The 16,294-nt window shown below is 43.7% G+C and overlaps 1 protein-coding gene across 1 annotated transcript; it reads left to right on the forward strand.

The window, feature by feature from the left end:
- The first annotated feature begins 6,365 nt into the window (after nucleotides 1-6,365).
- LOC127583880 (UDP-glucuronosyltransferase 2A1-like) lies at nucleotides 6,366-12,438 on the forward strand. Its single transcript, XM_052040271.1, has 2 exons — nucleotides 6,366-6,659; nucleotides 10,796-12,438. Exon 2 carries the CDS (start codon nucleotides 10,822-10,824, stop codon nucleotides 12,436-12,438), a length of 1,617 nt encoding a protein of 538 aa, XP_051896231.1. The 5' UTR covers nucleotides 6,366-6,659; nucleotides 10,796-10,821.
- Nucleotides 12,439-16,294: the final 3,856 nt, after the last annotated feature.

The following is a 16,294-nucleotide window of genomic DNA, read 5'->3' on the forward strand; positions in this document are numbered from 1 at the left end:
TGTTCATCAATCAATTAACCCTCTAGACTAAGCAGCTTCTGTGGAGAGAGTTCCAAATACTCAGAACTGAGAACATGCAAAATGCTTGCACTTGAATACACACTTACTTATTATCATTTTGCATCTATACTCCACTGTAATGTCAAGATTCAACTGAATACAGGCCTAGGTGATGCAAATTATCCTCATATTTCACCCGATGTCCCCTTAAAGACGTTGTATTCTCTCTGTGATGTGATGACCCTATTGGGATGCCCCAAGATGTGACCTGTCTGCTTTCAGTAAGATAACTTACATTTGTGTGACTCTGAATCTATTTTTATCACTCAATTATTTTGTGCTTGTGTACAATCCCATAATAATTGGCATTTATATAGTGTCTTTAATGCAAGAAAATCATGCAGGCTGGCCTGATGAGCTTTATCAAATGAAATTTAAATGAGCCAAAAATAAGATGTTTTGCAAGGCTGGCAGGAGTAGGGAACCCTGGATGACAAGGGATATTGAGGCTCTGGACAGGAGGAAGAAGTAGGCATGTGTCAGCTACAGGCAGCTGGTGTCAATTGAATCCTGGGAGGAGTATTGGGGTTGCAGGAGTATATGCAGGAAGGAAATCAGAAGGGCATCTTTGTGTAGAGCCATAGGAGATGGGCAAGGAACTCGATGAATATCTCTCCTCTGTTTTTACCATGGAGAAGGGCATGAAGATGTCAGATGAGATAGTTAATGGGGAGGTCTTGGGAATAGCCTCTACTACAGCAGATGATGTCTTAAAGTCATGAAGGTAGATAAATCTCCAGGGCCAGATCAGGCATATCCAAGAACACTGAGGAAAGCTAGAGAAGAAATTGCCGGAGCTCTGCTTGAGATATATGCATCACTATTAGCGACGGGTGAAGTGCCAGAAGCTGGAGGGTGGCTAATGCTGTGCCTTTACTTTAAGAAGAGATGCAAAAAAAACCTGGGAACTATAGACCAGTAAAGGCAACTTCTGTGGTAGGTGACTCACTAGAGGAGATTTTAAGGGATAATGGAGACAAGCATTTGAAAAGACAGGGGTTGATTAGGAATAGTCAGCATAGCTTTGTGCATGGGAGATCATGTCTCATGAGTTTGATTGACTTTTAAAAGAAAATAACCAAGAAGGTCGCAGAAGGCATGGTGATAGATGTGGTCTATATGGACTGCAGTAAGATATGGACTTCAGTAAGGCCTTTGATAAGGTTCTGCATAGTAGGCTGCTATAGAAAGTCAGATCATTTGGGATCTAGAGAGAGCTAGCTACATGGATACAGAATTGGCTTGAAAGGTAGGAAGCAGAGGGTGACAGTAGACAGTTGTTCTTTGGACTGGTGGCCCATGACTCGTGGTGTTCCCCAGTGCTTGGTGCTAGGCTCATGGCTATTTGTCATCTATATCAATGATTTGGATGAGAATGTGTAAGGCATGGTTAATAAGTTTACAGATGTCACTAAAATAGGTGATGTTCTTGACATTGAAGGTGGTTATCTGAATTAACAGAGGGTCTTAATCAGCTGGGTAAGTGGGGTGAGCGATGACAAATGGAGTTTAATTTGGATAAGTGCAAGGTGTTGCATTTTGAAAAGACAAATGAGGGTGAGACTTTCACGGTGAAAAATAGGGCACTGGGGAGTGTAGTAGAACAGGGGGACCTGGGAGTACAAGTCTCACATAAAGATGGTGTCACAAGTAGACAGGGTGGTGAAGAAGGCTTTTGGCACTCTGGCCTTCATCAGTCAGGGCACTGAGTATAGGAGTTGGGATGTTATGTTGCAGTTGTACAGTGGTTGGTGAGGCCACATTTGGGATACTGTGTTCAGTTTTGGTCACCCTGCTATGGGAAAGATGTCAATAAGCTGGAAAGAGTGCAGAGGAGATTCACGAGAATGTTGTCAGGACTCAAGGGCCTGAGTTATGGAGAAAGGTTAAGCAGGTTGGGACTTTATTTCATTGGAGTGGAGGAGAATGAGGGGTGATCTTATGGAGGTGTATGAAATAATGAAGTGCATAGATAAGGTGAATGTGCACAGTCTTGTTCCAAGGATTGGAGAATCAAAAACTGGAGGGCATAGGTTTAATGTGAGAGGGGAGAGATTTAATAGGAACCTAAGAGGCAACTTTTTCACCCAGAGGTCAGTATATGGAATGAGCTGCCAGAAGAAGTGGTTGAAGCAGGTACATCAACAACAGTTGAAAGGTTCTTGGACAGGTACATGGATAAGAAAGGCTTAGAGGGGTACGTGCCAAATGCAGGCAAATGGGAGTAGCTTCGATAGGAATCTTGGTCAGCATGGACCAGTTGGGCTTAAGGGCCTGTTTCCGTGCTGTATGACTCTATGACTCTATATTCGTGCAGGTGTTCAAAAGATTGTACAAAGAGGTAGGTTTTAAGGGCCATGCACATTGAACAGCCCAACTGTAATGAGTCTAGGACTGGAGACTCCAGAGCCAAGGGACCACACAGTTGAAGGCACAGTCATCAATGGTGGAGTGATGAAAATCTGGAGGAAGCTTAAGCTCAAGATTGGGCAGATCCGGGGCTGCTGCAGAGCTGGAGGAGATTGCAGAGATGGGGAAAGGCAAGATCACAAAGTGATTTGAAAGCATACAAACAATCTGCTGGAGGTTCTCAGCAAGTTGAGCAGCATCTGTGGAGGAAAGGAATTGTTGATGTTTTGGGTCAAAACCCTGCTTCAAGACTGGAAAAACAAAGATGGAAATTATAAAATTGAAAACAAGGTTAGATAACTAGGGCAATGAACTTAAGAGGAGAAAGCGGTTGAGCTGACTGTCTGAAATAAGCAAAATTAAACAGGCTACTCAGTGCAGAGATAGAGGGAGGTAAACAGTGGAGATATATCAGTGAGATGTTTGCCACAGGATCTGAATGCATAATAGGGTACAAAGATTTTTGTTGGCAGGTGACTGGGGTGGAGGCAGCTGAGATGTTCAAAGGAAGGTGCCAGAGGTGTAGAAGGGAAGTCAAAGCATGATTTGAGTATAAGGTCCATGCCATTACAATCCCAATTGGGTAAATGATGGCAGGTAACCACAAAGTTATCATGAAAAATATCCATCAAGTTTCCATTAAGGTGTTCATATTGATACAATCATCTGCAATAAGCTTGAGGTAGCAGAGGAATTTTCCCATTTAAACCTGTGTATTGGAGATACTTAACGATAGGGGTCAATGATAGCTCACCAACAGGTAAAGGGCAACATGTCAAAGTCAAGTTTATTGTCATTTGTAGAAGTACATGTATGCACAGGTGCAATGAAAAATTACTTGCAGCAGCATCACAGGCACATAGCATCACATAAGTAGGATTTGCAAGAAAAACATAAATTAAGCATAATTTATACACAATCATTTGCCATCACAATATTCGCCATCACAATATACACCATCATTTCTGAACAACCATGAACCCATGAACACAACCTCGTTATTCCTTTTTTTGCACTATTTATTTATCTTAGTAATTAATTGATTTTTATGCCTTTGCACTGTACTGCTGCTGCAAAACAACAAATTTCATGTCATATGTCAGTGATAATTACTGGTGTGGGACTTCAAGCTTCTGTACCTCCTGCTCAATGGTAGCTGCGAAAAGATGACAATGGACAGCATGGTGAGGATCTGTGATGATGGATGTTGCCTTCTTGAGACAGCAGCTCCTGTAGATACTACGGATGGTGGGGAGGGATGTGCCTGTGATGTATTGGGCTGGGTCCACTACTCTCTGCAGCTTCTTATGTTGCTGCGCATTCGAATTGCTCTACCAGACCATGATGCAACCAGTCAGGGTACTTTCAACAGTACATCTAAGTTTGTCAGAGTGTTCAGCGACAAGCCAAACCTTAACCTCCTCAGAAAGTAAAGGTGCTGGTGTTCTTTCCTTATGATTGCTGCCATTTGCTGGGATCAGGACAGGTCGGCTGTCGGCATAATGGGAAGAATATGAAGAAAATTGACAAGATTATTTCACAGTGTGTCAGAGGGATGGAACTGTCAGTGAGAGGGTAGGAGGAGGTGGTTGAGTGGTTTGCCTTATAAAGAGGCTGTAAGTGAGGCAAGTGAGTGCAGCAATAACTTGAAGGGTGAATAAATTATCAGAGATATATTTTAATGGAATAGAAAAGCTGGGGGCACACAGAATCAACCTGGGACAAAACGGATCATGGCAGATGTATGCAAGTAGCTAAAAAAGTCAGGAAATGATCCTCAACCCAAGAGAGAGAGTTGCTGGCCAGGATTCCCACATGTAAAGCTAAGAAGCCAGGATGTCCAGTCATCAAAATCTGGGCATGGGATGTGGGCCAAGATACTAATTCATTCTTAGTGCCAGGAGAGAACAGAGAGCATAGAACAGTACAGCACAGGAACAGGCCTTTTGGTCCACAATGTTGTGCCAAACTAAACCAGTAATTAAATACCTAACTAAACTAATCCCTTCTGCCTACACAATGTCCATATCCCTCCATTCTCTGCACATTCATGTGCCTATCTAAGAGCCTCTTGAAGGCCTTTTTTGGCTCCATCACCACTGGCAGCACTTTCCAGGCACCCACCACCCTCTATGTAAAAACTTGCCTCGCACATCTTCTTTGAACTTACCCCCCCTCACCTTAAATGCATGCCCTCTAGTATTAGACATTTCAACCCTGGGAAAAAGATACCACTGTCTACTCTATCTATGCCTCTCATAATCTTATAAACCTCTATCAGATCTCCCCTCAGCCTCTACTGTTGCAGAGAAAACAATCCAGGTTTGTCCAACCTCTCCTTATAGCATATCCTCTAATCCTAGGCAGCATCCTGGTAAACTGCTTCTGCACCCTCTCCAAAGTCTCCACATCCTTCCCATAATGGGGCGACCAGAATTGAATGGAATATTCCAGATACGGCCCAACCACAGTTTTATAAAGCTGCAACATAACTTCCTAACTCTTGAACTCAATGCTTCCTGCTTACATATGCTTCCTCCTTCTTCTTGACTAAATTCACCACCTCCTTTGACATCCAAGGTTCCCTTACCTTGCCATCCTTGTCCTTCCTTCTTACTGGAACATACCTGTCCTGTACTCTGTGCAGTTGGTCTTTAAACATCTTCCACATGTCAGATGTGGACTTGCCCAAGAACAGCTATTCCCAATGAACTCTCCCTAGGTCCTGCCTAATACTGCTCATAATTTGCCCTGCTCCAATTTAATACTCTCCTCCAAGGTCAATATTTATCTTTATCTTTTGCTATCTTAAAAGTTAAGGTGTTGTAGTTACTGTTCCCTAACTGTTCTCCCACTGAAAGGTCAGTCACCTGGTCAGGCTCAATTCTCAGTACCAGTCCAGTATGGCCCCTCCTCTTGTTGGACTATCTACATACTGATTTAAGAAACCCTCCTGGATGCACCGAACAAATTCTGCCCCATCTAAACCTCTTGCACTATAGAGGTTCCACTCTATATTAGGGAAGTTGAAGTCACACCTGAAAACAAGGTTGTAGTTTTTACACCTTTCCCGCGTCTGCCTGCACATCTGCTCCTCAAAGTCCTTGTGACTACTGGGGGGATCTGAAGTATGATTCCTTCAGAGTGATTGCACCTTTCTTATTTTTGAGTTCTACCCATATAGACTCAGTGAATGAGCCCTTCATTATGTCCCCTCTGAGTGCAGCTACTGTCCCTGATTAATAGTGCAACACCACCCACCCCCAACACACACACACACACACACACACACACACACACACACACACACACACACACACACACACACACACACACGTGTACTTCCTTTTCTATCTTTTCTGGAACATCCAAACCCTGAAACATTAAGCATCCAGTCCTGACCATCTCTCAACCAAGACTCTGCAGTGGCCACAACATCATATTTCCTTATACTGAACCATGCTCTAAGTTCATCACCCTCAACTCATCCAACTCAACAGTCCATCAATGGCACATTTCAAATATCTGCTTCCAAATACTCTACTCACTGATGTGCCCTAACTTCTGACAATCAGCATTACCTATCAATGGCACATTTCAGGATAAATTTAATTCAGAGGGTGAATCAGTAGACTTTTTTATATAAATAACTGGAAATGCAGTAAAGATTATTAAAAGTTATAAGAAGTGGATCTGTGTCTGTTACACATTTAGGAAGTGAATTTGTACGCAAAATACATTTAATTCATTACAACAGATGAAAAGTTACAACAGAAGTAAAGTTGCAACCAGGCCGTGACAGTCACGAAAACACAGAGGACAATGTGTTTCCCCAAAGCTCGTGCTGACTGGAACGTCACGGGGACAACAGTGAGTGCCAGGAAGGGAATACTCACTCCAGATTTCATTTTAGCGTAGCCTCGCTCCCGAAAAGTTCACTGCAACTGGATTGAACTCTGCGAGGAAAAGGTTGAAACCCTGTGAGGAAAGAACAAAAAAACCCGGTTGAACCCTTTGAGGGAATGCTGAAAGAAATCAATAACGAGTAAATCCATCACTGGAGATACCTTGTGGTGAGCTCACAGCATCCGGTCTGTGCGAACTTCATGCTGATTTTGAACTTCCTTGAGCTCCGGTTAATATCTAACCCCAATCCAAGACATCCCCCACACTCATTTTCGGCTTCAAAAGTAAGTGAAAACTCGCATTTTGTTGACAAAAACTTGCATCAACTTCAAATTACAAGTGATTTTTCAGATGCTGTTATAATCTAGTGTGAGGCTAGCTGCATAGCAATGCATTTAATTTTTGCATGTCAACATATTTATAAGTAGTTTCGGGGAAATGGATAGTTCATCTCGTTAGTATGGTTTTGCTTAAAAGTTGAACATAGCGAAACTCGCTCGCTGGCTTCCAGGCCCTTTAAGTGAAGACTGTGGTCAGGGATTCCAGTTAAATCTCGGCAGTTTTTGCAACGAACGTCATTGCTTAATGTTATTGCTTTTGAATGATTTCCACACGGAATCCAACACCAAAACCCATACCGTGAATGTGACAGCTCACCCGGAACTTAACGTTCCTCTCAAACATTCCTTTCAGTTATTAACGTTGATACCAACTTATTCTTCCTTATTATGAATAGCACCGATCAATAACCCCCGTTTACCAGCCTCTTATTCTCTCCTTCGCTTAATAAAATGTTTCATGTGCCGTGTGAGGAATAAGTTGACATAAATGTTAACAACTGAAAGGAATGTTTGACAGAAATGTTAAAATTCCGGTGAGCTGCGATGTTCCGCCTAAACAGAATCCAACAGTGTAACTGGAGCCGATTTGGATAGATTTTTGTTTTCTTCTCCGGCTTTAACCTGAGCTCCTCCAGTATTTGTTTCAGAGATTTTGTAAATACTCCTGTTGCTTCTGGTGTTTTCCCATTCTCCGGTGAAAATGGGTAATCTTGACCTACGACAATATCAGCCCTTCTAACCCTTATCTATGTTTGCAGCAAAAATATTTTGTGGGAATGAACCTTGTCTGAATAACGTCAGCCTTCATTACCCTGCAATTTAGCTTCCAATAGGTAAGGAGGGGAGATACCCTGTTGAATGAGATTTTTAAAAATTTTTAAAAATCAACTTATTCATAATAAAATATATACCAAAGAATAACTACATTGCAAAGCTCTTTTCATTCTTAGTGTGGATTGGTCAATACATTCAGAGAGTAGTGCACACGGCCTATTGCATTGTGGGCACAGGCCTCCCCACCAGTGACAGCATCTACAGGAGATGCTGCCTCAAGAAGACAGCATCTGTCATGGAGGATCTCCACCATCCAGGTCGTTCTCTCTTCCTGCTGCTACATCAGACAGGAGGTACAGAAGCCTGAAGGCCCACACCACCAGGAACAGTTACTTTCCTACAACCTCCAGGAACTTGAAGCTGCTCATCCTTTCCACTGCTAACCTCCAGTGCTTAGCTACATGGTTAGGAGTGTAGAGAGAGTAGAGCAGTGAGCTAAGCACACATCCTTGACACGCTTGTGTTGATTGTCAGCGAGGAGGAGATGTTACTACCATTCAGTACTGACTATGGTCTAGGATTCAGTTGCAAAGGGAGATACAGAGGCCCAGGTTTTGAAGATTGTTGATTAACACTGAGGGGATGATGGTGTTGAATGCCAAGTTATAATTCTTTTTATACAAAATAAACTTTATTCATAAAAGAAACTACATACAACAATAAAACTGTTCAAGCCTTTACATTCATGTACAGTTCAATTCTTAATGTTACCTTTTTATAAATAAAAAACACAGCACCGATGCCACACATGTGGCTCCCTGAGGTGATACCCCAATCCCATATTTACCACATTTGAGCAGCTTCCTCGCCTGACCCCGCCCCTCCTCCTGTGGCAGAAGGACCCTAAACTGTCGTCCTTCCCCACCGAGCCCTCGCGCTGTCTGCACCCAGCTTCAGTGCATCCCTCAGCACGTACTCCTGCAGCCTGGAATGTGCCAGTCAGCAGCGTTCCCCTACGGACATCTCGCAGTGCTGGGAGACCAACAATTTTCGGGCAGACCAAAGGGCGTCTTTCACCTAGTTGATGACCTTCCAGCAGCAGTTGATGTCCGTCTCTGTGTGTGTCCCTGGGAACAGCCTGTAGATCAGAGAATCCTCTGTTAGGCTGCTGCTGGGGATGAAACGTGACAAGGACCCCTGCATCTTTTGCCACACCCTCCTCGTAAACCCACAGCCCGCAAAGAGGTGGGCGACCGTCTCGTCCCCGGCGCAGTCCTCCCGGGGGCAGTGCGCGCTGGGGGTGATGCCCCAACCATGCAGGATGAATCTTACTGGGAGGGCCCCTCTCACCGCCAGCCAAGCGAGGTCTTGGTGCTTGTTGGTGAGTTCTGGCGATGAGGCATTCTGCCAGATGGTCTGGACAGTCTGCTCAGGGAACCACCCCATGGTGTCCATCGAGTCCTTCTCCTGCAGTGTCTGCGGGATGTTCCATGCTGACCACTTCCTGATGGACTTATGGTCCAAGGGATTGGTCCGGAAGAACTTTTCCATGCAGAACAGGTAGTGTGGCAACGTCCAGCTGACTGCGATGCCGTGTGGCCACGGGGCCAGGCCCATCCTTCGCAACAGCCGAGACAGGTAGAACCTCGGTACGTAGTGACACTTGGTGCCCACGTACTTGGGTTCCACGCAGAGCCTGATGCAGCCACAGACGAAGGTGGTCATCAGCATGAGGGTGACATTGGGGTCACTTTTACCCCCATTGTCCAGGGACTTGTGCATAGTGACCCGCCAGACCCGCTCCATCTTGGATCCCCAGACGAACCGGAAAATGGCCTGGGTGATTTCCAAGCTGGAGGAGCGAGGAACAGGCCACACCTGCGCCAAGTACAGCAGCCCTGAGAGCACCTCACACCTGATGACCAGGTTCTTCCCAGTTATCGATAGGGAGCGCCGTTCCCACAGTCCCAGTTTCTGCTTCACCTTCCCAATCCGCTCCCGCCAATTTTTGTTGCACGCCCCGGCCCCTCTGAACCAGATCCCCAGCACCTTCAGACAGTCAGGCCTGACGGTTCGGTCGGGCCAGTTGCCGAAGAGCATGGCCTCGCTCTTCGCGAGGTTGACTCTGGCCCCTGATGCCGAATCAAACCGGTCGCAGATGCTGATCAATCTGCCGACTGACCTCCATAAACACAGCATGACATATGTTTTGCTATTGTCTTTGTGCTCCAAAGTTGAGTGGAGAGCCAGTGAGATTGCATCCATTGTAGACCTGTTGTGGCGGTAGGCAAATTGCAGTGGGTCCAGATCCTTGCTCAGTGAGGAGTTAATTCTAGCTATAACCAACCCCACATGTAACACTTTTAAACATTTGAAAACTTTGAAGCAATCTTAAGTAATTGACAAAATGCAAATTAATTATTCTCTGCTGCAGCCACTCCCCTCCATTGTAATGCACAGAATTGCTGTTCCAGTGCCGGTCCACATATGTGCAAACATAAGCCAAATCAGAGGAGAACACACATTCAACCTCAAATCTTTTTATATATGTCTCACTCAGAAGCACACTACCCCTTGTATTTTGTCACTGCATTGCTAAATTATATCTGCTACAATGCCGGTTATGTATCGATAAAACAACCTGGCAAGTTTAGCTTTATCTGCCTTCAACAGCCGTAATATTTAGGTGCAGGTGATCTTTCAGTTTAGCTAGTATTTACAGCTTTTTTTCTCTTTGGCGTTTAAGCACATCACTCTAAATTCGGAACAGACATCAGACCTTGGCCTGTCCTACAGCAGTCCTGTAGCTACATACCATTGAATGTTACAGGTTGAGTAAACCAGATTTTTCTCATTCTCACCCTGAGAGGAGGAACTGAACAACCATAAGATATCGCAAAAGTGGTGGAAGATATGATTCGTTGATCAGAATTTGCTGCTTTTGGGTGTGCAAAGTCAGAACTTACCATTCCACCACTCCTTGTTTCTCTGCCCTCTGCACTGCCAAGTTGTGCTCCTTGAACTAGTTTGTAGAACCTGTAGTCCTTAATTCCTGTTGGAGCTTGTCAATCTTGAAGCATCAGCTGAAAACGTACTAGAAACATGATCTAGTTGTGCAGCTGTGTTCCTGCTTCCCAATTATGTTTGCATGTTGTATGTCATCTAAATTCAGCTACAGCTGAGAGTACACTCGGTGCACAGAGTTAAGTTAATTAGTGATAACAAGAAAACACACAACTATATGTAAAATGTTTTTGTTGCCAATTTATGTTGCTTACCAGCATTTCTAATCAATTCTACAACAGGATTGGTGTGATCATCCTCTCTCAACATGGATAGTCCTGGATGGAAAGGCAGATTACAGGTGGCATATGTTCTTGGTATCATCTTGATCATGCTGCCTTGTCCAATTACACAAGGGGCTAAAATATTGGTTGTACCTATTGACGGTAGTCACTGGGTTAATATGAAAATTCTAGTAGAAGAACTGAAACTTCATGGTCACAACATCACAATGCTTTATAACTCAGTATCTTTGTATTTCAAAGAGAGTTCTGATCTGTATCAATCAATTGTGGTTCAAATGCAAAATAAATCTGACGAATATGCAGGGAACGAGGTGATCCAAGGACTTGTGCAAGAGTCATTGAAGAGCTCACAGAATGGTTGGACACTGTGGGATAATATTATGTTCCAAAATATAATGGCAAATTTTATCTATTCTTCTCATAAATGGAATCAAGCTTTTAACATAGCAATTTTTGAAAACAAAACTTTGTTAAAACAACTTGAAAATTCAAACTTTGACCTGATACTTACAGATCCAGTTTTTGGTACTGGTCCAATGCTTGCTTATTATTTAAAAGTCCCACTGGTGTATAATGTCCGATGGCAGATGAGTGGAGAAGCTCATTTCCTCTTTGCCCCATCACCACCTTCCTATGTCCCAATCCCTGGCTCACTTTTGACAGATAAAATGAATTTTCTCCAAAGAACAGAAAACCTCATGCATAATCTTCTTCAGTTCGTGTTTTCAGAGTTTTTTCTATACCCTATTTATAATGAAATCTGTCATCGATATCTGGGACCAGATATAGACATCCAAACACTCCTCCTGAGGGCTGATGTGTGGCTGATGAGAGTCAATTTTGTATTTGAATTCCCAAGACCCACCATGCCAAATTTTGTGTACATTGGAGGCTTCCAGTGTAAACCAGCCCGACCACTAGCAGCAGAGTTTGAAGAGTTTGTCCAAAGCTCAGGAGAGCACGGACTTATTGTGATGTCATTGGGGACCCTGGTCGGTTCCTTGCCAATGCAGATCACAAAGCAAATAGCAGAGGCTTTTGCTCAAGTACCTCAGAAGGTTATTTGGAGATATGATGGAGAAATCCCTCCCAATACAGGAAGTAACACTCTACTGGCAAGATGGATCCCTCAGAACGACCTGCTAGGACACCCCAACACACGAGTCTTTATTTCTCATGGTGGCACCAATGGCATTTATGAAGCCATCTACCACGGGGTGCCAGTGATTGGCATGCCTCTGCTTTTTGACCAGTTTGACAACTTATTTCGACTTGAATCCCGAGGTGCAGCAAAAGTGATGAATGTTGCGACCATGCATTCAACAGATCTATTGCAGGCACTCAACGAGCTGATAAACAGTACATTTTATCGGGATAACATGAAGAAACTTTCTGCTCTCCACCAGGACCAACCAGAGTCTCCAATGGAGAGAGCCGTTTTCTGGATTGAGTATGTTGCCCGACACAAAGAAGCAGGGCATTTGCGCTCAGAATGCTACCGACTCCCCTGGTACGTTTATTATTGTGTAGATGTGATGATCTTTCTATTGTCTGTGTTACTCTCGTTTACAGTGCTGGTGGTTGTAACATTGAAGAAACTTTGTAATATTGTTCGGAAGAAAAAGCAAAAGAATGAGTAAGGTTACCCCATTTTGTGCTGCGAGTTAGTGTTTTAAGTTCTTTCACATTAATTCAAGTAAGTCTTTCTTGTTCTTTACATGAATCCGACTTTCCAGATATTGTGACTTTGGCAAAGCCTCTTAAAAACTAGTGATATGTCAGTGAAATGAAAGCCTTTGTGCACAGGAAATATGCACATGGAAAAAAAGTGTAAATGCGTGAATCAACTTAAACAGGAATAAACAAGTTTATCTATGATTATTTAAAATAAAGTAAAATTTGTTCATATGGTCACAAACTTTGGAATTTACTGTCAGAAAGACCCCTTTTCCTACTGTTCTTTCAACCATTGTTCAATAGCCAAATATCATAGCACAGTCCCTTGCAATTTGTCAGAATGTTTGATTCCTTTCCCACATCCCCATTGTTGTAGGTCATGGTTTAACAGGCTGAACGCATCCATTTTTGGTTGTTTGAACTAGTTTGCAATTATTTCCTCAGCCACTGCACATCCCCCTGGAGATGATGCCTTTGAGTAATGGAGTTACATTACACATGTAAATGAACTTTCTCCCAGCGACACTTTCTGATCAGTGAACCTGGGCAATATTATGCGGATATCAGATTGTAGCTTGATAGAATGGTTTTATTTACAGAGGGGAAGATACCGTGTTGGCGCTGAACAGGATTTGCAGCATTCCCACAGTCTGGATAATCAGATGATGTGCAATCACTTCTTTCATTGCATCTGTTTGAATGTTCTATAGGTGCATAAGCATCAGGCTCCGTTGTACTGTTGTGACCTCCATACAATGCCACCAGTGATGCATACAAATGTATTGTTGTTACTAAAATAGTTTTCAGTAATTCTGCTGAACTGTTAATAAAGAAATATTCCTTCAAAATGTATCTGATTTTAATGAATTTTCACAACTGGCAGATTAATTTTATGACACATGAATTCTAATGATAGTTTGGTGTAAAGTGAACTCACTGATGCAAGATAGGTTAAATTTCAGTGTCAGGTGCACTTTGATGCTTTTTGCATGAATTATAGATAGATAGTTATTTATTAGTCACATGTACAGCAATACACACAGTGAAATGCATATTTTTGCATTACTGAGAATGTGCTGGGGGCAGTCTGCAAGTGTTGCCACTCTTCCAGCGCCAACATAGCATGCCCACAGCTCCTAACCCATATGTCCTTGGAATGTGGGAGGAAACCGGAGCACCTGGAGGAAACCCATGCAGTCATGTGGAGAACATACAAAACTACTTGCAGACGGCGGTGGAATTGAACCCGGGTCGCTGATGCTGTAATAGCATTACGCTAACCGCTACACTACCATATGCAGCAGTAGAAAATAATTTCAGTCAGTTTTCATGTTGCAAGAAGAATTGCTTTCCCATTGTATCATCTGCAGACATCTGGGCAGCACTGATACCAATAGGAATAAGCCACACAGCCCCTCAAGCCTGTTGAGTCACTCAGTTAGATATCATCAACCCATTGGATGTATTAGCCTTAACATGCTTGCTCAACAAAAATCTATCCATGTTCATCAATCAACTAACCCTCTAGACTAAGCAACTTTTGGGGAGAGAGTTCCAAATACTCTGAATTCAGAATGTGCAAAATACTTACACTTGAATACAAACTTATTATCATTTTGTGTCTATACTCCATGTCAAGGCCTGGGTGATGCAAATTATCCTCATATTTCACCCGATGTCCCCTTAAAGACGTTGTATTCTCTCTGTGATATGATGCCCCTTTTGGGATGCCCCAAGATGTGATCTGTCTGCTTTCAATAACTTACATTTGTGTGACTACAAATCTATTTTTATCACTTAATTATTTTGTGCTTGTGTACAATCCCACAATAATTAGCATTTATATAGTGTCTTTAATGCAGAAAAATCATGCAGGCTGGCCTGAGGAGTTTTATCAAATGAAATTTAAATGAGCCAATGTTGCAGAAAAGTATCATAAGGACTCGGCAGGCATCTGCTTTCGAAATCTTTATTGTAGCATGATATCATGGAGAGCTCAGACTCCTAAAAGCGGAGTTCCATGGCTCTGCCTGACCAAGAGATTACCACCTTTATTTATTTTACAAGAATACGTGACTACAAGCATCCAAGCACAAATAGCATAAGTGAATAGCAGAAATAAATGGCAGAAGTGAGCAACTATGGTTTCAGCCTTAGTCTAGCACTCTTGAGGAACAAAGTATAATTAGATTGCTGCATCCTGCATAGTGGACAAGACACAGGACACCACCATACATGGAGAGCTCCTTGGCTACCGGCAGAACAAAAGTTAACCCTCTAGCTCCCCTCCTGCAGAAATTCGAGAACATTCTCAATTGTCTTTCACACTTCTCCCACAGTTCCCTCCTTGTTGATCTTTTAGATCAACACACCTCATCCTCCTCTTCATACGGAGGAGTGTACCCTTCTGGGAAGGGACATTCAAGGCTGGGGTACACTTCCTCACCCCAACTACCTTACCGGACCAGCCGGGGCAACATAGGAACCATCTTGGGACTGCCTCCGTTGCCTAAGACTCTTTTGACTAAAAGGGTCCACAGACCCAGCAGGGCCCTTCTCCACTTTGTTCGGCATAAGAATAGCAGAGGGACAAGAAGGTATTATAGGTACCACCCTCCCTTAGCATCACTCTCCCCAGCATTAGTCCCAACAGAAGCCCCTTCATCTTCTTTCAATTGGTGGTGCCGCTTGCACCTCATAGCATGGACCCAATTCTCCTTTCCGTTGACCTTCAGGGCTGTTCGAGTGGTCAGCAGCACAGTGTAGGGTCCTTTCCACCTAGGAGAAAGGGATTCCTTGTTTAGTTCTTTTACATATACCATGTCTCCCGGCTGAAGGATGAGCCAGGCCATCCCCCACAGGAACCAGGGCTTGCCTCACTCTCTCATACAGTTCCGCGGCCGTTTCACACCGTGCTTGGGCATTCGGCAGAGTTTGTTCATTGTTTCAAATCAAGGCCAACTTTTCAGTGGTTATTGGGGGCCGGATTTTGTGAGAGGTCAAACCGGTGGCCCGGTTCTTTCTGTTCCTCATAGAGTATAATACTATGGGAAGGGCCTCCGACCAAGACAACTTATTGTCCTGACAGACCTTTGACAGGGCTACCTTCAATTCCCCATTTACTCTTTCCACGATTCCGGAAGATTGGGGCTGACAGGGATGTGCAATTTCCACTGGAACCCCAAGGCCTGCACAATTCGACCTGTAAAGTGGGTCCCTCTGTCACTGTTTATTCCCATGGGTATTCCATACCTGGGTATTATTTCTTTCTATAATATTTTTATCACTGTCCAGGCATCATCCTTGCGGGCAGGGTAAGCATCTACCCATCAAGTAAACATATCAACTATCACTAACATGTACTTACAACCCAAAGCCGGTGACATATGCACAAAATCAGTTTGTAAATTTTCAAAGGGCACTTTAGGCATTGGGAGGTGATCATATTTGGCTGCCCCGGGTCCTTGGTTAGTTTGCTGACAAATCACAGGATCGAGTAATTTTCTGTCTGGTTGGGGTTATTCCAGGGGCGTACCATTGTTGGTCAATTGCATATTGCATCCTTCCTTTGCCCATGTGTGCCTGTGCAGGCACTAGGCCACACAGGGGCAAAAACAGGTCTCTTGGACATGCCACCCGCCCATCTGGGTGAAACCAAAAGCCATCCCTATACTGGCATTGTGCCTTCTCCCAAGTCCGTTTTTCTTGTGGACTAGAGTTTTGCTGTGCTGCCTGTAATTCAGAAGACCCTAAAACAGGGATGGGAGGGTTACTTGAGGCGAGGAGAGCTTGCAGCACTGGTTTCTGTGCGGCTGCCTT

This window comes from Pristis pectinata, chromosome 28, assembly GCF_009764475.1.
Source record: "Pristis pectinata isolate sPriPec2 chromosome 28, sPriPec2.1.pri, whole genome shotgun sequence".
Classification (NCBI taxonomy): domain Eukaryota; kingdom Metazoa; phylum Chordata; class Chondrichthyes; order Rhinopristiformes; family Pristidae; genus Pristis; species Pristis pectinata.

What these genes read in the sequence shown, in the direction of transcription:
- LOC127583880 (XM_052040271.1), top strand. Translation starts at nt 10,822, where the DNA reads ATGGATAGTCCTGGATGGAAAGGCAGATTACAGGTGGCATATGTTCTT.